This window comes from Protomyctophum parallelum (assembly GCF_964188405.1).
Source record: "Protomyctophum parallelum genome assembly, chromosome: 14".
Lineage (NCBI taxonomy): Eukaryota > Metazoa > Chordata > Actinopteri > Myctophiformes > Myctophidae > Protomyctophum > Protomyctophum parallelum.
Window position 1 is genome coordinate 6,444,114 of NC_139709.1, and position 27,580 is coordinate 6,471,693.

The window sequence follows — 27,580 nt, forward strand, 5'->3', positions numbered from 1 at the left end:
GTTAGGAAGGGACTAGTGGACAAGAGATCCAGTATAAGTCATTTTACAATTGGTTGCAAGCTGACAATAGCTGACCTACAAGCTCACAACGCGACGCGTTGTGAGCTTGTAGATCAGCTATTTTCAGCAAATGTAAAAACAGTCATTACGACGGCATCAAGGCCCGCCAAAATACATTTTAGTCGACTAAATCACCTGCAGATTTAGTCGACTAAAACTAAACTATAACACTAACACATTACAGGTGACTAAAATGTGACTGAAACTAAGTGAAAACTATTCAAGAGACTATGGGCTGTATTTTGCGTGTCTTAACCCATTGACGCCTGGTGCAACGTATACGTTGTTCTACCCTTGATGCCGGCGTGCTCTCTGTGTCTCATCAGCTATTGCTATACATGTAGCAACATAACTATTTAAAAAATAATCATCAGAATTTGAAGGTTTTCAGAAACCTTAGGTCAGGCCCTAGAAGGCGTTCCCAGATTCGGCCTCAGGCATCAATGGGTTAAGTACCAGGTCTTATTCCCTAACTTGAGTAAACTAAAGACCTGGAGGCGTGATCAATGCTCTTTGGCTATTCTGAGTGGCCAAAGAGCATTGATCACGCCTCCAGGTCTTTAGTTTAACTCAAGTTAGGGAATAAGACCTGGTACTTAAGACACGCAAAATACAGCCCTATGACTAAAACTAAAACTAAAATAATGAACTGCTTGTGTGTCTGTTTTCCTACTAGATACACAGCCATATGAACCTGCATTGTGTTCCTGTTGGCCATCATGGCTTCACTCAACGTTAAACCCTCCAATACAAAATGTCTGAAGATAATATAGCAGATTTACCAGTATAAGACCAGACGCCCTAAAGGGCGAGGTTGCCTGCTGTCCGCTGTCCTGTGTGCTATAAGGACTTTTGAAGGTAGACTTGGAGATCTATCATTCTGTTGAGCTGGTCGAGTCATCATTGTGATCTCAGCACAACATTGTGATGTCAGAACAGGCCAGCTCCATATATGGAGATCTAAGGATTTGATGAGGTCAGATCAGCATATGGAATGAATTATGTACTGGCCATATATGGAGCGTGTTTTGAGTGTACAGGGTTTGACGAGTTCAGATCAACATATGAAATGTCAGAACAGGTCAGCTCCATGTATGGAGATCTAAGGGTTTGATGAGGTCAGATCAGCATAATGGAATGAATTCTGTATTGGCCATATATCTATGGAGCGTATCACGAGGTGTGACGGACGCCTCATGCAGGTTTTCATAGTAAACTGCGATCTATGGTTGACACAAGCTCACAAAACAGTCAATGCGACACATTGTGAGCTTGTCGATCTGTTATCTTATTCTAAAAATAGGGACGCGAGGGTGAAAGTGGTGCAGAGTTCAACTCTTGAGACACCCATTGTTGAATGCTTCGTTCCAACCAAGCATTCAACAAATTGCATAGTATAACACAGTGTTGTTTTTGGCAGGACATTTTTGTTTTAGTCATAGTCTCTTGAATAGTTTTCACCTAGTTTGAGTCACATTTTAGTCACCCGGAATGTTAGTGTTAGTCTAGTTTTAGTCGACTAAATATCATAAGATTTTAGTTGACTAAATCTACAGTGGATTTAGTCGAACAAAATGTATGTTGGCGAGCCTTGATGCCGTCGTAATGACTGTTTTTTTTCTCTCCACTTGCTGAAAATAGCCGATCTACAAGCCCACAACGTGTCGCAGCGTGACGCGCTGTGAGCTTGTGGATCTGCTATTTTCACAATGCAACTAATTGTAAAATGACTGGATCTCTTGTCCACTAGTCCCTTCCTAACATCTTAGTCCAGAGTTATGTATTTCTGAGGGGATTCTTGGCACCAGTCCCAAAAAAGTGCAATTTCTTTGGGCCTGGGAGGAGGTAGAGATAGGGAAGCTGAGAGGGCAGCCAGACATCAAGATTGAACTGTCATTCAGGGATCACAAGTGGTGTGAGTAATTGGCACGCTGTGTGTGTGTGTGTGTGTGTGTGTGTGTGTGTGTGTGTGTGTGTGTGTGTGTGTGTGTGCGCGCGCAGCGTGCATGTGTGAACAGGTCATTGGCCATGGCCTTGTACGGCAGGAGCATCAGAGGATATAAGGTGGACACTCCCACGCAGAGTCCCCAGACAGCAGAAAGGTCAGCCGCTGGACAGAGTCCCCAGACAGCAGAGGGATCAGCCGCTGGACAGACGTCTACTCATCCACTTGGCTCATCGACTGTAAGTGTGAAACAGGACTGTACATGCATGCTCACACTGTCAGATTATTGTCGTTTCATGGGGGGGTCTTGACTAGACATGTCCCGATACTGTATCGGTATCGGAAAAGTATCGGATTGGGTCATATCGGTATATCGGCAAATATGCCAGTCTAACCACCGATCCAACACAGGGATAAGGGGGTTGACACTATGCCAGTCTAACCAGTGATCCCACACAGGGGTAAGGGGTCGACACTATGCCAGTCTAACCACCTATCCGACACAGGGGTAAGGGATCAACACTATGCCAGTCTAACCACCGATCCCACACAGGGGTAAGGGGTTGACACTATGCCAGTCTAACCACCGATCCAACACAGGGGTAAGGGGTCGACACTATGCCAGTCTAACCACTGATCCAACACAGGGGTAAGGGGTCGACACTATGCCAGTCTAACCACCGATCTGACACAGGGGTAAGGGGTTGACACTATGCCAGTCTAACCACCGATCCGACACAGGGGTAAGGGGTCGACACTATGCCAGTCTAACCACCGATCCAACACAGGGGTAAGGGGTTGACACTATGCCAGATTAACCACCGATCCAACACAGGGGTAAGGGGTCGACACTATGCCAGTCTAACCACCGATCCGACACAGGGGTAAGGGGTCGACACTATGCCAGTCTAACCACGATCCAACACAGGGGTAAGGGGTTGACACTATACCAGTCTAACCAGCGATCCAACACAGGGGTAAGGGGTTGACACTATGCCAGTCTAACCACCGATCCAACACAGGGGTAAGGGGTTGACACTATGCCAGATTAACCACCGATCCAACACAGGGTTAAGGGGTTGACACTATGGCAGTCTAACCACCGATCCGACACAGGGGTAAGGGGTTGACACTATGCCAGACTAACCACCGATCCGACACAGGGGTAAGGGGTTGACACTATGCCAGTCTCACCACCGATCCAACACAGGGGTAAGGGGTTGACACTATGCCAGTCTAACCACCGATCCAACACAGGGGGTTAGGGGTTGACACTATGCCAGACTAACCACCGATCCGACACAGGGGTTAGGGGTTGACACTATGGCAGTCTAACCACTGATCCAACACAGGGGTAAGGGGTTGACACTATGCCAGACTAACCACCGATCCGACACAGGGGTTAGGGGTTGACACTATGGCAGTCTAACCACCGATCCAACACAGGGGTAAGGGGTTGACACTATGCCAGACTAACCACCGATCCGACACAGGGGTTAGGGGTTGACACTATGGCAGTCTAACCACTGATCCAACACAGGGGTAAGGGGTCGACACTATGCCAGTCTAACCACCGATCTGACACAGGGGTAAGGGGTTGACACTATGGCAGTCTAACCAGCGATCCCACACAGGGGTGAGGAAGGGGTTGACATTATGGCAGGTAAATATAATGTTGGGGCATCATGTGGAGTTTGCTTTGGAGTTGCCCCAAACGGCAAGTGCACATACGAGTGAGGAGTCTGCTATATAAACACGAGATATCTTCCCAGTCGATGGACTTAAAAATGTAATAAACCAGTGGTCCGGGGCGGCCGGGACCACCAGTGGTCCCTGAGGAAGTTCCATTTATACGTCAACAGATCCCAGCCGTGTTCCTCTCTGCAGTATCTATCTGAAGAGGACGCAGTGCTCACTAACAGGGCAGGTCAAGGTCAGGCCTGGAAATAACATCTCTGTTCAACTTTGTGAGACGTGAAATTATCCGCAGCTAAATGATGGACAGTTGGTAACCAAATGGACCCTTAAATAGATCTCGTGTGTGTGTGTGTGCCTTTCACAGCCACCATGGGGGACGCACAGATGGCCGTGTTTGGCCTCGCCGCCCCGTTCCTGAGGAAGTCGGACAAGGAGCGCATGGAGGCGTCCACGCGTTTCTTCGACATGAAGAAGGAGTGCTTTGTTACCGACGCGGTGGAGGAGTTCGTCAAGGCGTCCGTCACCAGCCGCGAGGGAGACAAGGTCACCGTGGAGACGTACCACGGCAAGGTCAGTGATTAGATGCTTGTATCAGGGCTGTGTTCAATTCATCCATACGGCAATAATCATAGCGTTTTCTGTCCGACAGTTACGATACATATGATTAAATCTTTTGCATTTATACGTCAAAACTTTTTTTTCCTTTTTCTTGCTTTTTGTTTAAATGTTATCAACTACGTTTTTCAAATTGATTTGGAAACGTAAACATTTCGGACAATATTATTTGTCAAAACATCGGTAATCGGTGGTCTGGGACTTTTAGTACGCCACGCGGTCATTATTCAAACCCCTATAGAAGGCCTCTCGACGCACCTCAAGGGGTCCGCGCGCCACAGTTTGGGAACCCCTGCGTCAGACGGCTGAGCGATGAAGCATCACAGACATGTGGCTTTAACTTTCTCCAGCGAGCTTCGGAAGGAGTGGCAGCATGTTGACAAGGTTAATAATATCACAGATTTTACACACAATTAACTACTATCCAGTGTTGATTTTGACAGCAAGTTTTAGTCATAGTCTCTTGAATAGTTTTAATTTAGTCACATTTTACTACTTTTAGTCGACTAAAATGTATTTTTGTGGGCCTTGATGCCGTTGTAATGGCTGATTTGACACTTTCTGAAAATAGCCTACAAGCTCACAATGCATTTTCAGAATGCAACCAATTGTAAAATTACTTATACTGGATCTCTTGTCCACTAGTCCCTTCCTAACATTTTAGTCTATATTTTCTTTTTTTTACGAAATTGTAACCATGTTTTGTCTTAGTTTTAGTCATCATAGCTTAGTTTTCATGTAGTTTTCGTCAGTGAAAAAAGGTAGTCGTTTTTTTTACAAAATCAACACTGGTACTATCACACATTTCTGGGTAACTCGTTCATAGAAATCCTGTTTCTAAAATGGCTCACGTGACCTACAATAATAATACAATGACAGCACTTTGAATAATTACTTATTGCAGTGATGCAAAGTACATTTATGCAAGTACTGTAATTATTACTATTACTATTTGTTTTAGTTTATTGGAATATTTAAAATTTTCTATGCTTTTACTTATACTCCACTACAGACAAATATTGTACTTTTTACAATTATTTGAAATGTTCAGTTATACTACTGTACGGTAGTTACATTGTAGTTTTGGATTATTATTACAAAACATGCATTTGCCTCTTAAGCCCTATTGAAACTTTGGCTGTTCGAAAATAACCGATCTACAAGCTCGCGACACGTTGTGACCTTGTAGATCTGCTATTTTCTTAAGATTTCTGTTTTTACATTTTGATCACCAGACTTTTAGTTGCAGTATTGATATTGATATATATATATATATATATATATATATATATATATATATATAAAATAAAAACATTTGAGTACCTTAATTTCCCACCACTATGATTCCAATATGTGTTTGAAATGTTCTTTCTTGGCATGTTCGCCAGACGGTGGTCGTCAAAGAGGCCGACGTTCTGCAACAGAACCCTCCAAAGTTCGACAAGATCGAGGACATGGCCATGTTGACCTTCCTGCATGAGCCCGCCGTGCTGTTCAACCTCAAAGAGCGCTACGCAGCATGGATGATATACGTGAGTAACAGCATTATAACGTGATCTATAACGTGATCAATGTGAGTACAGCATTATAACGTGATCTATAACGTGATCAATGTGAGTAACAGCATTATAACGTGATCTATAACGTGATCTACGTGAGTCACTGTTTCTTAACGTCCTTAAAGAGCGTTACACAGCATGGATGATATACGTGAGTAACAGCATTATAACGTGATCTATAACGTGATCTACGTGAGTCACTGTTTCTTAACGTCCTCAAAGAGCATTACGCAGCATGGATGATATACGTGAGTAACAGCATTATAACGTGATCTATAACGTGATCTACGTGAGTCACTGTTTCTTAACGTCCTCAAAGAGCGCTACGCAGCATGGATGATATACGTGAGTAACAGCATTATAACGTGATCTATAACGTGATCTACGTGAGTCACTGTTTCTTAACGTCCTCAAAGAGCGCTACGCAGCATGGATGATATACGTGAGTAACAGCATTATAACGTGATCTATAACGTGATCTACGTGAGTCACTGTTTCTTAACGTCCTTAAAGAGCGCTACGCAGCATGGATGATATACGTGAGTACAGCATTATAACGTGATCTATAACGTGATCTACGTGAGTCACTGTTTCTTAACGTCCTTAAAGAGCGCTACGCAGCATGGATGATATACGTGAGTACAGCATTATAACGTGATCTATAACGTGATCTACGTGAGTCACTGTTTCTTAACGTCCTTAAAGAGCGCTACACAGCATGGATGATATACGTGAGTACAGCATTATAACGTGATCTATAACGTGATCTACGTGAGTACAGCATTATAACGTGATCTATAACGTGATCAATGCGAGTACAGCATTATAACGTGATCTATAACATGATCTACGTGAGTCACTGTTTCTTAACGTCCTTAAAGAGCGCTACGCAGCATGGATGATATACGTGAGTTACAGCATTATAACGTGATCTATAACGTGATCAATGTGAGTACAGCATTATAACGTGATCTATAACGTGATCAATGCGAGTACAGCATTATAACGTGATCTATAACGTGATCAATGTGAGTACAGCATTATAACGTGATCTATAACGTGATCAATGTGAGTACAGCATTATAACGTGATCTATAATGTGATCAATGCGAGTACAGCATTATAACGTGATCTATAATGTGATCAATGCGAGTACAGCATTATAACGTGATCTATAACGTGATCAATGTGAGTACAGCATTATAACGTGATCTATAACGTGATCAATGTGAGTACAGCATTATAACGTGATCTATAACGTGATCAATGTGAGTACAGCATTATAACGTGGAAATGTCACTGAATTTGATGCTCCAAAACCAGAGTTTTAACGGTTAAACTTTAACACATTCTGGACGGGGACACCTGTTTTAAGCATTATTTTATACTTTAGCTATTGAAAAATAGCAGATCAACAAGCTCACAGCGCGACACTACAAGCTTGTTGATCTGCTATTTTTGAAAAATTGTGAAAATGTGGCGCACATCTTTGAATATATATATCTCTGCTGTTGGGAGGAAACCTCATAACTCCAAAATGTTCATTTTTCAGGAAATTAAAAATATACATTTTTCAGGAAAAAAAACAAATCTACTGCCTCATCAAAGTTGGTGTTGCAACTTTATATATTGTCAATTACTTCCATGAGATGGGGAGATGTGGTGGAGTTAGTTTCTTTAGCAGACAGTTAATAATACATATTCTGTGTTTCTCAGACCTACTCTGGGCTGTTCTGTGTGACTGTAATAATAATACACATTCTGTGTTTCTCAGACCTACTCTGGGCTGTTCTGTGTGACTGTCAACCCCTACAAGTGGCTGCCGGTCTACGACTCGTCCGTGGTGACGGCCTACCGCGGAAAGAAGAGGGCAGAAGCCCCTCCTCACATCTTCTCTATTTCTGACAACGCGTACCAATACATGTTGGCAGGTATCTATACCACTGTTGTACCAGTACTGTTGTACGAGTACATGTTGGCAGGTATCTATACCACTGTTGTCACTGCAGACAGGCAGGGAACTCCTATCTCTATAGAGCCGGACCCGGAACATAATTCCCTGTTCATTTTCCTAGTATTTATTTAATGACGTTTACGCTGCGGACAAAGCCATCTCGAGTTGTGAAGAAAAACAAAGCATTGTCTACTAATACAACTAGAAAGTTCCCTTTAGGTTAGCTACTTTAGTTCTCGTGAGTGACAGCAGAGCTGCAAGCTCACATGCGTCACAGTTGTGAGCTATTTTCTGCTAGTAAAATAAAGAATGAAGTCTGCACACGTTTTGAAAGCTCCCCAAAAACTTTATTTAAGGCCGGGGAAAAAAACACAACGTTTTGGCCTCTGTGGCCTTCGTCAGGTATTATTCCTTGACGAAGGCCACAGAGGTCGAAACGTTGTGTTTTTTTACCCCGCCTTGGTAAATAAAAGTTTTTGCAGAGGTTTGAAAACGGCGTACAGACATAATATTCTTCCTTTTGCAGTCTGTTGTTTCTGTTCGAGCACCTGTTGAATTAGCCTGGGGTGTGCGTGCACCTCCTGACCTATTTTCGGCTAGTAGCAGCTCTACAAGTTAGCGACTGTTTTCTGTTCGTGACACACCCACGTGCGACTAAATATGAATCAATCCTAAAGAAATACTTTTATTGCACTGTATACCTTATGTGTATTAATGTATTAATGAAGCCATCCGCTCTCCTTGTCTGTCTTCCAGACCGTGAAAACCAGTCAATCCTGATCACGTATGTAAAATATTATATCCACAATCCACATACATTCAAGGTAGTGAAGGCACTTTGAAATTAAGTGTATTTTATGTTAAGTTGTGCAGTGTAAGCAATTATATTGGATATTAGAACACTGGTTCTCAACCTGTGGGTCGGGATCCCTAGGCAGGTTCCCACATGCTTTTTTTATTTTCATTTTCTTTTGTCACTTCACTGCCATCCCCAGATGGCAGTGAAGTGACAATTGAAGGACTTTTAAGACTGTTTAAATACCTCAAAAAAGAAAGAAAATAAAAAGCCATTGCTGCATAAAAAGTCATCAACAAACTATACTATAAAAGATGGTCAAACATTGGCCAAATTGTCAAATACTATACTAAAGAGGCAACAATTGTGAAAATAGCCAATCTATAAGCTCACAACGCCTCACAAAGTGAGTTGTTGAGAGCTTGTAGATCTGATATTTTCACAATATTTGTTGGTGGAACCAAAAGAAACCTCAACTAACCACTGTTAATTTGAATAAGAAAATGACGGAGCGTGTGATTGATTGCAGCGGGGAGTCTGGAGCAGGGAAGACCGTCAACACCAAGAGAGTCATCCAGTACTTTGCTAGCATCGCAGCTGGAACTATCAAAAAAGACGCAAAGGTAATTTCTGTTCCCAACTAGTTTGCAATGTTTTTTTGAAAACCTTATGCACATACCCGTAACCCCATAATACCATGCCAAACATCTAAAACTGGTCCCAGAGTGCATGAATTGTTTCTTTATGTTACTGTTTTCGTAGCTAAGTTTGATTGAGCTGTGTTTTTCTTTTTCGACAGGGTACCCTGGAGGATCAAATCGTCCAGGCTAACCCTGCTCTGGAGGCCTTCGGTAACGCCAAGACCATCAGGAACGACAACTCCTCCAGATTCGTGAGTTACAGAATAATAAAAGAGTATTCTGCATATACCTTTGGAGCACATTGAAACGGACAGAGATTTTAAGAGATTTCTTTTCTCAGGGTAAATTCATCCGAATTCATTTTGACACGAGAGGAAAATTGGCCTCCGCTGATATCGAGACATGTAAGCATAAACATTGTTGTTTATACTATTTATATAATATATGTGGTTATAAGCAAATATACTTTCAAGCTACAACTCAGACAGCTTAACTCAAAGCAACACTTTGGCGCTCTGTGGATCTTTTCAGATCTTCTGGAGAAGTCCCGGGTGACCTTCCAGCTCAAGGCTGAGAGAGATTACCACATCTTCTACCAGATTCTCTCTCAGAAGAAACCAGAGCTTCTAGGTGCAGTATACACTATACAGCGATGCACCCCACTAACCAGAGCTTCTAGGTGCAGTATACAGAGATGCACCCCACTAACCAGAGCTTCTAGGTGCAGTATACAGAGATGCACCCCACTAACCAGAGCTTCCAGGTGCAGTATACAACGATGCACCCCACTAACCAGAGCTTCTAGGTGCAGTATACAACGATTCACCCCACTAACCAGAGCTTCTAGGTGCAGTATACAACCATGCACCCCACTAACCCCAGCTTCTAGGTGCAGTATACAACGATGCACCCCACTAACCAGGGCTTCTAGGTGCAGTATACAACGATGCACCCCACTAACCAGAGCTTCTAGGTGCAGTATACAGCGATGCACCCCACTAACCAGAGCTTCTAGGTGCAGTATACAGAGATGCACCCCACTAACCAGAGCTTCTAGGTGCAGTATACAGAGATGCACCCCACTAACCAGAGCTTCCAGGTGCAGTATACAACGATGCACCCCACTAACCAGAGCTTCTAGGTGCAGTATACAGAGATGCACCCCACTAACCCCAGCTTCTAGGTGCAGTATACAGAGATGCACCCCACTAACCCCAGCTTCTAGGTGCAGTATACAGAGATGCACCCCACTAACCAGAGCTTCTAGGTGCAGTATACAACGATGCACCCCACTAACCAGAGCTTCTAGGTGCAGTATACAACCATGCACCCCACTAACCAGGGCTTCTAGGTGCAGTATACAACCATGCACCCCACTAACCCCAGCTTCTAGGTGCAGTATACAACGATGCACCCCACTAACCAGAGCTTCTAGGTGCAGTATACAACCATGCACCCCACTAACCCCAGCTTCTAGGTGCAGTATACAACGATGCACCCCACTAACCAGAGCTTCTAGGTGCAGTATACAACCATGCACCCCACTAACCAGGGCTTCTAGGTGCAGTATACAACCATGCACCCCACTAACCCCAGCTTCTAGGTGCAGTATACAACGATGCACCCCACTAACCAGAGCTTCTAGGTGCAGTATACAGAGATGCACCCCACTAACCAGAGCTTCTAGGTGCAGTATACAACGATGCACCCCACTAACCAGAGCTTCTAGGTGCAGTATACAACCATGCACCCCACTAACCCCAGCTTCTAGGTGCAGTATACAACGATGCACCCCACTAACCAGAGCTTCTAGGTGCAGTATACAACCATGCACCCCACTAACCAGGGCTTCTAGGTGCAGTATACAACCATGCACCCCACTAACCCCAGCTTCTAGGTGCAGTATACAACGATGCACCCCACTAACCAGAGCTTCTAGGTGCAGTATACAGAGATGCACCCCACTAACCAGAGCTTCTAGGTGCAGTATACAACGATGCACCCCACTAACCAGAGCTTCTAGGTGCAGTATACAACCATGCACCCCACTAACCCCAGCTTCTAGGTGCAGTATACAACGATGCACCCCACTAACCAGAGCTTCTAGGTGCAGTATACAACCATGCACCCCACTAACCCCAGCTTCTAGGTGCAGTATACAGAGATGCACCCCACTAACCAGAGCTTCTAGGTGCAGTATACAACGATGCACCCCACTAACCAGAGCTTCTAGGTGCAGTATACAACGATGCACCCCACTAACCAGAGCTTCTAGGTGCAGTATACAGAGATGCACCCCACTAACCCCAGCTTCTAGGTGCAGTATACAACGATGCACCCCACTAACCCCAGCTTCTAGGTGCAGTATACAACCATGCATCCCACTAACCCGGGCTTCTAGGTGCAGCATACCGCACCAACGTGTCTAACACTGTCTCTCTCCTGTCTCCGCTCTGCAGAGATGCTACTGATCAGCAACAATCCCTATGATTACCCGTTCATCTCCCAGGGGGAAACGCAAGTGACCTCCATTGACGACTCAGACGAACTGATGGCAACCGATGTGAGCCCCTCTCCCATATTGTTCTCTTCTCCGCCTGTCCTTTAGCTAATGGGCCAAAATAATGTGTATAAAGCCTAAAGACACTCATAGCATTAGTGTTGATTTCGACAGCTAATTCCTATGTAGTTTTAGTCACATAGCCTTTTGAACTAAATCACATTTGATTTCAGTCGTAGTCTTTTTTAATACGTTTCTATTCAGTTTTAGTCATATTGTAGTCATCTGAAATGTTGCGGTTTTAGTCTAGTTTTAGTTGAATAAATATCATAGTCGACTAAACCTAGCTGATTTAGTTGACTAAAAACTAAATTTAGTCATAGTTTTCATTTCCTTTTTATTTAGTTTTCGCCAGTGAAAAAAGGTGGTCGACGAACATCTTTTGTCGCAGTTTTAAGTCAACGAGATGAACACTGCCTGACGAACAGTATTATTATTATTATTATTATTATTATCGTGAGCGATTCAATCAAACCCATTGACTGGGGCTCAGGAGGTAGAGCAGGTCGTCCAATGATCCATGGGCCGGCGGTTCGAATCCCGGCTCCTCCTGTCTACATGTCGAAGTGTCCTTGGGCAAGACACTGAACCCCAAATTGCTCCCGATGCAATCGGTGTGTGAATGGGTGAATGTAATGCACAATCTATGTAAAGCGCCTTGGATAAAGGCGCTATATAAATGCACCATTTACCGTTTAACTGTAGGATGCTTTTGACGTGCTGGGCTTCACTCAAGAAGAGAAGAACAGTATATACAAGCTGACCGGTGCCATCATGCACCACGGGAACATGAAGTTCAAACAGAAGCAGAGAGAGGAGCAGGCCGAATCCGACGGCACCGAAGGTGAGGCTGATCGACTACAAATGTTTCACTAAACAAATGTTTTACTAAACATTTGCACTCCTCCTTTTGCAACCAGATCTTATTTTAATGATGTTTGGGAGACAAGAAACACTTTCCAGGGTTTTTTCTTTTTTGTTGGCAATTTAGATATTTTATTATTTCAAAGTTCCAGTCATGGTGACTGTTCTGACTTCTTTCCTGGACTACATGTTGTCTCAGTAAGACAGTACTCTCCCTGTCCACAAGGTGGGGTGAGTGCAGCAATTTCCAGCAAAGCATGTTGGTCATACTAGCAGTGGTTTTCAACCCTTCTCATATCAAGGTCCATTATTTATTTGGCATTTGAGCCACGGACCATTTGATGACATTTAGCCTCTCAGACCCAAAACTAAATAATATTTTGTTGTCGTCGGATAAGATTATGTCTACAATTCCATGCTTTTGGCCAACGATCAAGATAACAATTCTTCTACATTCTCTAATTGTGTTGACTTCTTGTAAATTAACTCGAGTCCATTTGGTTTCATTTTAAGCTCTCAAGTGTTAAAGATCTATTAGGGTCTATTTGGTTACCGACTCTCCATCATTTACTGGGGACCACCTGGAACCCCCTCAAGGACCACTGGTGGTCCCCGGACCACTGGTTGAAAACCACTGATCATAGAGTAGTAAAATCCAGCAGTTAGACCAGTGCCCATGACATCACAGACACAATATCTAAAAATCACCCCCATGTGAAGTGAGGGGCGCTAATATATTAAAGTCTAACTCATATTGATTAGGTGATGTAATGCTGATGTAAAAACAATGGTGACAAAACAAACATTAAATTATCTTTATTGTTAATGTTTGTGTTAGGGACAAGATGACGTACATTTTCCCTTCATTGTCAATATGGCATTTTAAAAACAAACATTGATCTAAACCCATAGGAGGGGCCAGCGCCCCTCAGAAACAGAAAGGTGTTTCTTGTCTCCCAAACATCATTAAAATCAATTTCATACGTTTTCAAATGAATACAAAACTTTTGTATAAAAAACTTTTGAAAATGGCAGATCTACGAGCTTGTAGATCGATTGGCTTTTTTCAAATGGCCAAAATGCATTCTATGCTTAATTGGTTACTGTATGTTTAAGGATATTCAAAATCCACAAAGTAACTATTAACTCATTTTTTTAATAATTGTAGTGGAGTAAAAGTATAATATTTGCCTCTGAGTTGTAGTGGAGTAGAAAATTGGAAATTATCCAGTAAAGTAAAAATACCTCAACATTGTACGTGAGTAAATGTACTTAGTTACTTTTTAACACCACTGGAGGCAGATCATGCCCCGTTGCAGTGGTTATGTAGGTTGGGAGTGGGTCCTTTAAGGGTCCTTTAAGAACCTTTAATACCTACAAAATATTAAAATAATATATTTAGCCTGGCTCCAGTGCACATACCCTGCTCCCACTGAGTGGACTGCCTCTTCAGTCTGATAATCAGGCTACAAATTATTAGTTGGCCCAGGAATCTGACAAAAAAACGAATGGCTTCAAGGCTTCGTGGGGTGTGTTGACTAAAGGCCTATTCATAGTCTGGGTTTACGGTGGTGAGGTGACCACCGCTCCGGTGGTGAGCTGAAATAACGTTGAGCGGTGGTGAGTAAAAACAGAGAGAAGGGCTGGGGCGGTGGCGGTGGTTTGCTCTTCACCGCGGCTATCATGCTGTAGTTCGGTGGTCACCTCACCACCGAAAATTCAGACTATGTATGAGCCTTAATTGAATTGAAAATAAGTCATTGTTTGCTACAACTACTACTTTAATCTCATGAGCTTCTCTCTCAGATGCTGACAAAATTTCGTATCTGATGGGCTTGAACTCTGCTGACCTCATCAAGGGTCTCTGTCACCCCAGAGTGAAAGTGGGAAATGAGATGGTCACCAAGGGACAGAGTGTTGACCAGGTCAGTGAAATTTCGTTCACGAAAATATATATATGAAGATTTATATTAGGATACATTTGCGCAATACATTTGACGAACGGAAGCGAAGAGGATACTTCACGTGTACGCTTTCTCACTTGCTCATGATCAGAGCTTCCGGTCTCTATAGTGTAACAGAAGCATTTGAAAATTGCGAGAGGTGACATTCTGGCCACGTGAGACTAGGCATGGTTTAGACTGGAAATACTTTTCTTAAATAAAAACTGGTTCAAGTAGGTGGTTCAGTTTTTTTTTTGCCGTCTCTTTGTTGTGGTCTCCGTTTCTCCGCTCGGCTCCCGGTTGCTGCCCGCAGAGAATACAAAACTCTGATGCTGGCCTTGAACGCAACCCAAGAAGCTGGAAGAACATGAACTAAAAACAAGCCCAAATTGATTAAATCAATTAATTACCAGCTGCATTATTATTATCTGTGGGTCTGCTGCTGACGTTATGCCACTTTTTAGCTGTGCTCCGCTGTTATGCTTATATTAGTGACCCTAAATAATTCTGAGGCAACATGGCTGGAGACGAGGCAGCCAATCAGAACTGCTCGACTAGCCATGCCGTGCAGACGATGGGATGTTATGGGTTGTTGCCAGTGGTGGCAACTGTCGTGACAGAAATAAGCTAAGCAGCCTCCAAAAACCAAACCAGGCAAGCAAACTGTGAATGAATCCACGTTAGGCTGGAAATATGCAGGCTTGGCAACCAGTGTTGCAAACTGGTGACAGAGCAGGCTCCGCAGAAAATGATCTCCTGTCGATCTCCTGTCGGGACTTTCACAAGCTAATATTGACCAGCTTGCAGCTGGTAAAAACGCATGTGGGACAACTCTCCACATGTTACAACTAATGTGTGTAGGTGCAACAGCTTAAACTTTAGTCACGCGTAAGTCTTGACGCTATAACTAGGCTTAGTTTGAACTTCCGTTGTGGTGGTGCGACCGCCTCCAGGTGAACTATGCCATCGGAGCGCTGTCCAAGGCTGTGTATGAGAAGATGTTCCTGTGGATGGTGGTGAGGATCAACGAGACCCTGGAGACCAAGCAGCCGCGGCAGTACTTCATCGGCGTGCTGGACATCGCCGGCTTTGAGATCTTTGATGTGAGTCAAAGTCACATCGTTTTGGATTTGAATGCCATATACATTTAACCCATTTTGACCTGAGATCAGATTCTAAAAATGTCCTGACAGTTTTCTGAAAAAGCTATGTTTCTATGTCAGTCGAAACATAGCCACTTGGTGGCGCACTATGAGTTTGTAGATCTGCTATTTTCCAATAGTTAAAGCATAACCTAATTCTAACACCAAAAGGGGTTAAAGGAGTAGTTCACCCCAAAAACAATTACTTATTTTCTATCAATTAGACGCCCCGTGACGCCTTGAATTCATGAAGATTATTATACATTTGTATTATTTATTTATCGCATTCCTAAGCCAATAACTTGAGCAGCCACCCATCACATTTTTGGTTTAGGAATGCGACAAAAACAAACAATGATGTCAAGGCCTCATGGAGTATGTAATTGATAGGAAATAACAACATTGCTTTGTGGAAAACAGTGAACACATGATGGGTATTTTGTCCTTTTGCAGTTCAACACCTTTGAGCAACTCTGCATCAACTTCACCAACGAGAAGCTGCAACAGTTTTTCAACCACCACATGTTTGTGCTGGAGCAGGAAGAGTACAAGAAAGAGGGCATTGAATGGACTTTCATTGACTTCGGCATGGACTTACAGGCTTGTATTGACCTCATCGAAAAGGTGAGGGCTTTGAAATATACAGTCAGAACTGCAGCCTCACTCCCAATCTTCCGCCGTAGTCTGAAAACCCACCTCTTCAGACTCCACCATGGCCCGTAGCACTTGCCCTAGCCCCTTAGATAGCATTTTATGTCGACTTAGATAGTATTTTAGACAGACTCATAGCCCGTTACGTAGACGGCACTAGAATTGCATTTTATGTAGTCATAGCACTTTATAGTACACATGTATATTGTATAATATATAATATAGTATAGTATGTATAGTTGACATAGATACTCCACTGTTACGTTCTTAGCTTATACACGATTCATGATAACTACTTTTTATATTATGTAATGTATGACATGCTTTTGTTTTTGCTTAAATGTACCGTAAGTCGCTCTGGATCAAGAGTGTCTGCTAAATGCCTAAATTGTAAATTGTACTGTTTGTGGATGAGCAAGGCCTTAATTGAAAGACATGTTAATGATTATTGTGTTTCTTCCAACTTATTTCCTTCTCCTCAGCCCATGGGTATCATGTCCATCCTGGAAGAGGAGTGCATGTTCCCCAAGGCCAGTGACGCCACCTTTAAATCCAAGCTGTACGACAACCACCTGGGGAAGTCCGGCAACTTCCAGAAGCCCAGGATTGTCAAAGGAAGACCAGAGGCTCATTTCTCCCTGGTTCACTACGCTGGCACCGTGGACTATAACATCAACAACTGGCTGGTGAAGAACAAAGACCCGCTGAACGAGACGGTCGTGGGACTTTACCAGAAGTCCTCCGTGAAGCTGCTTTCCATTCTGTTTGCTGGCTATTCTGGGGCAGACGGTCAGTGATGATTTCCCTATATTATCATTGTGGTCTTTAGAAGAAAACAATATACTTTGGTTAAGATTGGGATACATTTTCGTCTGATTCTGAGTTTGTGTAATTCTTCCTTTAACAGCTGCAGAAAGTAAAGGGAAGAAAAAGAAGGGGTCAACGTTCCAAACAGTTTCATGTCTTCATCGGGTATTATTATTAGTATTAATATTATTATTCATCGTGTATGAATGTTCCTATCCAGCGTATGCTCGGGCAGCGGTGGCCGAACGGTTTGCGGAGCGGTCTTGATCGGAAGGTCGCTAGTTCGTATCCCCGGACCGGCACGTTAAAATTAGCACCGCTGAAGTGCCCTTGAGCAAGGCATTGAACCCCTACCATGAAATGTTCTATGAGCAGGGCCTGGCTGTAAACAATTTATTGAGCTTAGTCCAGTTACCCTGGGTAAATATAGTAACTTTTCTTTGCTTTGCTCTCTATGCAACACAGTCCAAAACATACGGTAACTGTATGTATTTGTCGCTTTATAAACAGGAGAACCTGAACAAGCTGATGTCCAACCTGAGGTCCACTCACCCTCACTTTGTGCGCTGCATCATCCCCAATGAGTCCAAGACTCCCGGGGCCATGGAGAACCCTCTGGTGATGCACCAGCTTCGCTGTAACGGCGTGCTGGAAGGCATCAGGATCTGTAGGAAGGGCTTCCCCAACAGGATCCTCTATGGAGATTTCAGACAGAGGTAGCATTAAAAAGAATATATATATAGCTAGAGCATGTCTGGAATAAGTGTCAGAGCTGAAATCAACATGTAAATATGAAATAAATGCTTAATCATGTAGCTAGGTGTAATGTTAGAGACCACATAAGTGAACCTTTCAAGCCTGTTTTCTCAACTCGCTGTTTTCTGCAAGAAACTGGTGGGTCAAACTGAACAACCAATATGTCAATTTGAAGCTATGATTCCCTGCTTTCATATGACGAAAATGTAAAAAAATCCAATGGCAGTCTCTCAGTCAAATTTGGTCACACATATATATAAAATAACATCCAAATCTAATTGACTGATATTTAATTTTCAAATGTTTATTTTGCAGATATCGCATCCTGAATCCTTCCTGCATCCCCGACGGCCAGTTCATTGACAGCAAGAAAGGAGCTGAAAAACTACTTGGCTCTCTGGACATTGATCATAACCAATACAAGTTTGGACACACAAAGGTAACAAAGTCTGTTCTGAATCTATTATTTTCATAAACATTTACTCTCATATAAAAACTTCAAATGTCAGATACACACCAGACGTCACACCTGTCTCTCTCTCTTACATAAGTAGGCACACACAGCCAACTGTCAGTTGCTAAGGAAAAGGAAATGTTGTTTCTCCCTATATCTTGTAGGTGTTCTTCAAGGCCGGCCTCCTAGGAACACTAGAGGAGATGAGAGATGATCGTTTGTCTCTCATTATCAGTGGAATACAAGCCAAATCACGAGGAATGCTGTCAAGAGCAGAGTTCCAGAAGATGGTAGAACGAAGGTCAGACATGCAGTGTGCCAAATTACTGAAATGATTATCATTTTCTGGTTGTAGTCAAACCTTCATCATTGGCTTGGTATTTGACTTTGTTTCTCAAGCATGCTTTCGTCATTCAATGATTAATCATTTTCAATTAGCAACATTTTGCAGGGATTTATTGAGAATATCTTTGAATTTGCAGGGATGCACTGCTGGTAATCCAGTGGAATGTCCGTTCCTTCATGTCGGTCAAGAATTGGCCCTGGATGAAGCTGTTCTTCAAGATCAAGCCTCTCTTGAGGTCTGCTGAAACAGAGAAGGAGATGGCCAACATGAAGGACGAATTTATCAAGTTGAAGGAGGCTTTCGCAAAGTCTGAAGCCCGTAGGAAGGAACTAGAGGAGAAAATGGTCACTCTTCTCCAAGAGAAGAATGACCTGCAGCTCCAAGTCCAGTCGGTGAGTCGGTGTATTCTTGAGCCAAATGTTTCTGACGAACGCTTCATTGGTGAAATATCAGTACAGTACAGTACAGTACAGCACAGCACAGCACAGCACAGCACAGCACCACTCACTTCAGACGGGTCTGATCTTTTGAATACTCTTTGGCAGGAGCAAGACAACCTGTGTGACGCAGAGGAAAGGTGTGAAGGCCTGATCAAGAACAAGATTCAGATGGAAGGAAAAGCAAAAGAGTTGTCAGAGAGGTTGGAGGATGAGGAGGAGATGAATGCAGAACTCACTGCTAAGAAGAGGAAACTGGAGGACGAGTGTTCTGAGCTGAAGAAGGATATTGATGACTTGGAATTAACTCTGGCCAAAGTGGAGAAAGAGAAGCATGCCACCGAGAACAAGGTATTTCATAAATACGCTGCCGTTCTTTTGTGAAATATATCAAGTGGTTAATGAAGCATGTTGTAACGCCACCGTGCTCAAATCGTAGGTGAAGAACATGACAGAGGAGATGGCTTCCTTGGACGACATCATCGCCAAGCTGACCAAGGAGAAGAAGGCGTTGCAAGAGGCTCTTCAGCAAGCACTGGATGACCTGCAGTCGGAGGAGGACAAAGTCAACTCCCTGACCAAGATCAAGATCAAGTTGGAGCAGCAAGTGGACGATGTGAGAATCACAATAAAGTTTAAAGAGCCTGTAAACGGGAAACTAGGCCTATAAGCAGTATTATGTATTCAAATTTTGTCCCAGCCAAATTATAATGTTTTAAGTAGCCTATATAAAGATCCACTGACAGCAGTGACAGCAGTGCAATAAGTATATTTAGCCAGAAGATGCCGATGCACTCTAGGGTATATCATCAGAAGACTGATGTACCATGGCATAATTCCTTCATGCCAACGTACACCGTCCTTCTAGTTACACCAGACTCTGGTGACATGGCTGAAAGTCACCTGAGTGTTTCAGCCATGTCACTAGGTGAGGTGGCATTGCTGAAACCAGGCCATTTCCTGTCAAACAGGGCTGAATATGATCTCTGGGTAATTCACTCACAAACATTATCACGATGACCCTTTGAATTTCCAGCTTGAAGGCTCACTTGAGCAAGAGAAGAAGACTCGAATGGACTTGGAGAGAGCCAAGAGGAAGCTGGAGGGAGACTTAAAGTTGACCCAGGAGTCCATAATGGACCTTGAGAATGACAAGCAACAGCTAGAGGAGAGCCTGAAAAAGTATGATTCCACAAACACAGAGGGTTGACATCAACCCAATTATAGTATCCTGGATTCAAATCTGTGCCTGGACCTGTATTGCTTGTCCACTTCCCTTCCATCTCTTTTATTTCTCTCTCCACTATTCTGTCAAGAAAGCAAACATACTGTGAAATAGTCTTAAAATGTATACTTCAACAGGAAAGACTTTGAGGTCAGTCAGCTCAACAGCAAGATTGAAGACGAGCAGGTCATGAACGTTCAACTTCAGAAGAAGCTGAAGGAACTGCAGGTAATGAACAGTCATCCGAGTTAGATTAGATCTTTGTTTTGTTTTGTTGTACCCTTTGCCAAAAGCTTGACGAAAAACATGTATGCTGGTGCTTATAGGCCCGTGTAGAGGAACTGGAAGAGGAGCTTGAGGCAGAGCGAGCTGCCCGGGCCAAGGTGGAGAAGCAGAGGTCTGACTTGGCCAGAGAGCTGGAGGATATCAGTGAGAGGCTGGAGGAGGCTGGCGGGGCGACCGGCGCCCAGATTGAGATGAACAAGAAGAGGGAGGCAGAGTTCCAGAAACTCCGCAGAGACCTTGAAGAGGCCACTCTGCATCACGAGGCCACCACTGCCACCCTGAGGAAGAAACAGGCCGACAGTGTGGCGGACCTGGGAGAGCAGATTGACAACCTGCAGAGAGTCAAACAGAAACTGGAGAAGGAGAAGAGTGAACTCAAACTGGAGTTGGACGACGTGGCCTCCAGCATGGAGCATATCGTGAAGACAAAGGTAGTTTATTTCAAGTTAAGCCTGCGTATAGTAGTCTTAACGAGTATCGTTCTTCCCGCATAATAAAAATGCTACTACGTAATTATGAAACGATTCTGACGATGACTTGTGAACTGTCTTGAAGACCACCTTGGAGAAAACCAGCAGAACACTGGAGGATCAAATGAACGAATACAGGAACAAGAGCGATGAATTCCAAAGATCCATCAATGACTTCACCACTCAGAGGGCCAAGCTTCAAGCTGAAAATGGTCAGCAGTTTGTTCTTTTCAAATAATTAAGTCAATGCACTTTTTTTTTCTTCCTTTTTTTTTTTCCTTTTTTTATAACCTTTCAATATTTTCAGGTGAGTTTTCAAGACAACTGGAAGAGAAAGAGTCTCTGGTTTCTCAGCTCACCAGAGGAAAGAATTCCTACACTCAGCAACTTGAAGACCTGAAAAGACAACTAGAGGAGGAGGTCAAGGTATAGAAGTCAATCATCGGGGTATTTATTTATCTCCGTTTCTCTCCGTGCAACAGAGGCCGAGCCACGACGGACATTCCCCAATTTGTGTTTATTTCACCAGGCCAAGAATGCGTTAGCCCATGCACTGCAGTCTGCTGTGTTTATTTCACCAGGCCAAGAATGCGTTAGCCCATGCACTGCAGTCTGCTGTGTTTATTTCACCAGGCCAAGAATGCATTAGCCCATGCACTGCAGTGTGCTGTGTTTATTTCACCAGGCCAAGAATGCATTAGCCCATGCACTGCAGTCTGCTGTGTTTATTTCACCAGGCCAAGAATGCATTAGCCCATGCACTGCAGTCTGATGTGTTTATTTCACCAGGCCAAGAATGCGTTAGCCCATGCACTGCAGTCCTCTCGCCACGACTCTGACCTGCTGAGGGAGCAGTATGAAGAGGAGCAGGAGGCCAAAGCCGAACTGCAGCGAGGCATGTCCAAGGCTAACTCTGAGGTGGCTCAGTGGAGAACCAAGTACGAGACTGATGCCATCCAGAGGACTGAAGAGCTGGAGGAGGCCAAGTGAGCACACAATCTTCTGTTAGAAAAGAAATAGCTGATCTACAAGCTTCCGGGAGGATTTGGTTGTGAAACCATGTTAACATCATTTATTTGGGGGTTTGCTTTGGTTATCTCTTGTGGTGTTTGAATTTTAAATAGAATAACCTTTAAAACTCAGCTTCCCTGAACTTCTCTAAACTCATCGTAATCCAGGAAGAAGCTGGCTCAGCGTCTCCAGGATGCTGAGGAGGCCGTCGAGGCCGTTAATGCTAAATGTTCCTCCCTGGAGAAGACCAAACACAGACTGCAGAATGAGATTGAAGATCTCATGGTGGACGTGGAGAGGTCTAACGCTGCTGCTGCTGCCCTGGACAAGAAGCAGAGGAACTTCGATAAAGTACAGACTTTTTAATGAATGATCAGCAATGATTCTGAGCCAAATATAAAGAGAAATAATTATTAAACGTCCGTCCTACCTACATACCTATCTAGCTAACGGCTGCTAGTGCTAATTTATACCATTTCAACAACATATCAGATGTTTAAACGTATTAACTTTCGTCCAGGTCCTGTCAGAGTGGAAGCAGAAGTACGAGGAGTCTCAAGCAGAGCTGGAGGGCGCCCAGAAGGAGGCCAGGTCTCTGAGCACTGATCTCTTCAAACTGAAGAACTCCTATGAAGAATCTCTGGACCACCTGGAGACCCTGAAGAGAGAGAACAAGAATCTACAGGGTAATTTATCAGAATACTCTTGGTGTTGTGAAATGCGTTTTCTTCGACGGGTGGCTGGCATCTCCCTTAGAGAGAGGGTGAGAAGTTCAGTCACACGAGAGAGACTCGGAGTAGAACCGCTGCTCCTTCACCTGGAAAGGAGTCAACTGAGGTGGTTCGGGCATCTGGTTAGGATGCCTCTCGGGCGCCTCCCTACGGAGGTTCTCGACGCACGGCCCACTGGGAGGAGACCCCGGGGCAGACCAAGGCGCAGTTGGAGGGATCACATCCACTCACTGGCCTTGGAACGTCTCAGAATCCCCCAGGAGGAAGTCACTAATGTTGCTCTGGAGAGGGAAGTCTGGAGCACTCTGGGGGTAGCTGTTGCCCCCGCGACCCGCCTACGGATAAGAGGTTGAAGATGGATGGATGGGTGGATAGACTCTTGGTGTCAGGCAATGCATGCATGTGCTATTTATTTTATAAAGGCCAACATGTCTGTCTAAATGCAGTTGCTTCTGTTCTTTTTTAATAGACGAGGTTTCCGACATCACTGAGCAACTTGGTGAGGGAGGAAAGACGATTCACGAGCTGGAGAAGCTCCGTAAACAGCAGGAGCAGGAGAAGTCTGAGATTCAAGCTGCCCTCGAGGAAGCCGAGGTAACGATGAAACCTCAAGGCTTACTTCCGTAAACTGAACTATATATGCTGAAAATCTGACATTACAAATACTAGTCAATGACTCTGTTAATTAACTCTGTTAATGGCTCTGTTGCACCACTAGGGCTCCCTGGAGCACGAGGAGGGCAAGATCCTGAGGGCCCAGCTGGAGTTCAACGCGGTCAAGGCCGACATCGAGCGTAAGCTGTCGGAGAAAGACGAAGAGATGGAGCAGGGCAAGAGGAACATGCAGAGGACCATTGACGGCCTGCAGGCCGCCATGGAGGCCGAGTGTCGCAGCAGGAATGAGGCCATGCGCCTGAAGAAGAAGATGGAGGGAGACCTGAACGAGATGGAGATCCAGCTCAGCCAGGCCAACAGGCAGGCGGCTGAGGCTCAGAAACAACTCAAGTCTGTTCATGCTCATCTGAAGGTACGAAGAAAAAACACCCCCGTGTGTGAAGTGAGGGACGCTCTTATCATCATGCGTCATCTCATTCTGGCCAAACACAATTTGCGTCCTCACTTTTGTTTAGAATGTTTGTGTTTACACTAGGGCTGCAACTAACTTATTTAGCTATTACCGTAAAAATATATATATGTTCTAACGTTCTAATGTTGATAATTCATTCAAAAATACATTTGATTAGCTGCTGATTAGGCTGCTATTCAAATAAAAGACAAACTAAATTACCGGTAAAATGAATTAAAGCAACTCATGGTGTCTTTAGGCTTATTCTGACTGTATACATTTGATTAAAGAATAGCTACACATGTGTCAGTCTAAAAGGAACAGTACTCTTCTGAACAAAAAAAATATGCTTTGTTCTTGATACTATAATCATTGTGTCATTTTGCTTTGCAGTCGCTACTGTGCAACTGTCATCAGATTGTAAGGGAAGAGCGATGGCTCACTATGGTAAATTGCAAAATACTCCGGTGATTAGTTGCCGATTTGATTAATCGATTACTAAATTAGTTGACAACTAATTGAATAATCGATTCGATTACGATTCATCGCTGCAGCCCTAGTTTACACAAACCCTCAAAGCTGGACATAGTGGCTAGCACCCCTCAAAAACAATGACTGTCGTCGGGTGTTTCTGATTTAACAATGTCTGTACGCTCAACAATGCATTGTTCTCCATTAAGGACGCCCAACTCCAGCTGGACGATTCTCTTCGATGCAGTGACGATCTGAAGGAGAACATTGCCATCGTTGAGAGACGCAACAACCTCATGCAGGCCGAACTGGAGGAGTTGAGAGCAGCTCTGGAACAAACCGAGAGAGGCCGCAAGCTGGCTGAGCAAGAGCTGCTGGACGTCAGCGAGAGAGTGCAGCTGCTGCATTCACAGGTATTCTTATTATTATATTATATAGAGAGTGCAGCTGCTGCATTCACAGGTATTCTTATTATTATATTATATAGAGAGTGCAGCTGCTGCATTCACAGGTATTCTTATTATTATATTATATAGAGAGTGCAGCTGCTGCATTCACAGGTATTCTTATTATTATATTATATAGAGAGTGCAGCTGCTGCATTCACAGGTGTTTTATCCATTCTAATAATTATCATTATGTTGATTGCACTTTATTAGACACAATGTAACTTTACATTATCATTTGTCTAGTTCACAGGATTAGAAATAATGTAGCATTCAAATATAAATTTATGTGACTATTTAGTCACATAAATGTGATACTCACAGGCACTACAGACAGAGGGAGCCCTACTGATTTTAAACCCTGCCATTTTCACAGCAATATGGGGAAAACATCATTCCTGTACTCGGCAGCAGTTCAGTGGAATGACTTGCCTTCCAGCCTCAAGTTGATCAGTTCCTTTGAAAACTTTGAATCCACATTGAAAAGATGTTTGGCCGATAACATGACCTATTTTTTTTAAATTCATGTTTGTATGTTGACCAGCTCAGTGCCCTTGTGGTTAGAGTGTCAGCCCTGAGACTGGGAGGTCGGGGTTCAATCCCCGGCCGGGTCATACCAAAGACTCTAAAAATGGGACCCAGTGCCTCCCTGCTTGACACTCAGCATCAAGGGTTGGATTGGGGGTAAGTCCCTGCGACATACTATAGCGTCATGTCCAGGGGGTGTACATGTACATCAAGCTGCCTCACGCTACAGAAACAGGAGATATGCTCCTGCCCTATGGGCCTCATGGCTCGGCAAGGCTACTTATGTCGACCTATAGAGTGTAGAATAGATAAAAAAAAGGTTTTATGAAATTGTTTTGTTTTTGTATTTTATGTTTTCTTGTCTCCTTTGTCTTTGTCTCCTTGTCTCCCCCTTTCCAAAATTGAAGGGGGGAGGGGGGGGGCATGGCAAAATACAGAGCTCTGTTTGCCTGTTTTGTATTGTTGCTCCCCGTCCCCTTTCCCCAAGAGGACCACAGCGGAAACACTCCTTTCTTGTGTCTCTGCTTTCTTGTGTCTCTATCCTTTTTAATGTATTTTCAATAAAGGAAGTAATCAATCAATCAATTTATGTGAAATCAATCAGAACACCAGCCTGATAAACCAGAAGAAGAAGCTGGAGGCCGATACGTCCCAGCTTCAGTCAGAGGTGGACGAAGCGTTGCAGGAGTGCAGAAATGCAGAGGAAAAGGCCAAGAAGGCCATTACTGACGCTGCCATGATGGCAGAGGAGCTGAAGAAGGAGCAGGACACCAGCGCTCACCTGGAGCGCATGAAGAAGAACATGGAACAAACCATCAAGGACCTGCAGCACCGTCTGGATGAGGCGGAGCAGATCGCCATGAAGGGAGGCAAGAAGCAGGTGCAGAAGCTGGAGGCCAGGGTGAGTGTTTTAAATGTTACTGTAAAAGAGCTTGATGTGTACTTCATTGCGTACGGTGGCCCCCAAAATAACGGCAGATCTACAAGCTCACACGCTACAAGCTCCCCGCTGCAAGCTTGTAAAATGTGACTTAACATCCACTGATTGTCTTCACGCACTGCCAGGTTCGGGAGCTGGAAAACGAGGTCGATATGGAACAGAAGAGAAGTGGCGAAACCGTGAAGGGCGTCCGCAAGTACGAGCGCCGCGTCAAGGAGCTCACCTACCAGGTGTGTATAAAGCATAGCGTCATGATTCAAGGAGCTCACCTACCAGGTGTGTATAAAGCATAGTGTTATGATTCAAGAATGAAAATACAGTATAGAACTCTTCCCAACGAGAGAATGACAGTTTCTCCTCACACTTACAGACCGAGGAGGACCGTAAGAACATCGCCCGTCTCCAAGATCTGGTGGACAAGCTGCAGCTGAAAGTCAAATCCTACAAGAGAGCCGCCGAGGAGGCTGTAAGTGTACACTCCATAAGCGGCCTTGATCTGTGCAGTCGTATATTCTCTTATAAGTGTACACTCCATATAAGCAGCCTTGATCAGTGCAGTGATTTTCTCTTGGATCCGTGCGCTTGTACCTCTTTGACGTGTCGCTCTTCGACAACAGGAGGAACAGGCCAACGTTCACCTGGGAAAGTTCCGTAAGGTGCAGCACGAGATGGACGAGGCCTCGGAGAGAGCCGACATCGCTGAGACTCAGGTCAACAAGCTGCGAGCCAAGAGCCGCGACGCAGGCCCAAAGGTTGGTGGTGCTAGCACCGACACAGCCTCTCTTACCCTCTGCTGCCCCCCTGTGGCTTTCTGTCTGGGCTGCTCTTCTTTCTGTGCTGAAACTCTCCCACATATCATAGTATAAGTAGCTGTTTATGACTACTTTGATCAGTGGTACTAAATTGTTGAAACAAGCAACACTATAACACTTATAGTATCTGATAACTAAGAGTTTCTTTCTTTCTTTCTTTCTTTCTTTCTTTCTTTCTTTCTTTCTTTCTTTCTTTTCTTTTCTTTTCTTTTCTTTTCTTTCTTTTCTTTCTTTTCTTATCCCCACAGAAAGGGTTTGAGGAAGAGTTTTGAAGCTTTGGACCCTTGAGAAAATCATGTGTCCACATCGTGTGTGTGTGTGTAGTAGAGTTCAATCAGAAAAAGATTGTAAGGACAGTGTGAAATAG

General features: G+C 43.9%; 1 protein-coding gene across 1 annotated transcript; it reads left to right on the forward strand.

Annotated features, from left to right (window-relative positions):
* Window positions 1–2,188: 2,188 nt before the first annotated feature.
* LOC310870568 (myosin-7-like) lies at window positions 2,189–27,580 on the forward strand. Its single transcript, XM_083781809.1, has 38 exons — window positions 2,189–2,244; window positions 4,068–4,273; window positions 5,707–5,850; window positions 7,652–7,808; window positions 8,588–8,615; window positions 9,157–9,250; window positions 9,427–9,519; window positions 9,609–9,672; window positions 9,800–9,898; window positions 11,728–11,831; window positions 12,534–12,672; window positions 14,499–14,617; window positions 15,589–15,738; window positions 16,231–16,401; window positions 16,911–17,217; window positions 17,336–17,400; window positions 17,746–17,951; window positions 18,307–18,430; window positions 18,610–18,746; window positions 18,928–19,183; window positions 19,337–19,579; window positions 19,668–19,844; window positions 20,265–20,410; window positions 20,591–20,681; window positions 20,780–21,169; window positions 21,294–21,420; window positions 21,516–21,634; window positions 21,998–22,194; window positions 22,387–22,570; window positions 22,740–22,905; window positions 23,420–23,544; window positions 23,669–23,977; window positions 24,697–24,900; window positions 26,066–26,362; window positions 26,527–26,631; window positions 26,772–26,867; window positions 27,019–27,153; window positions 27,462–27,580. The coding sequence occupies exons 2-38, from the start codon at window positions 4,073–4,075 to the stop codon at window positions 27,483–27,485; spliced, it is 5,793 nt and encodes a 1,930-aa protein (XP_083637935.1). The 5' UTR covers window positions 2,189–2,244; window positions 4,068–4,072; the 3' UTR covers window positions 27,486–27,580.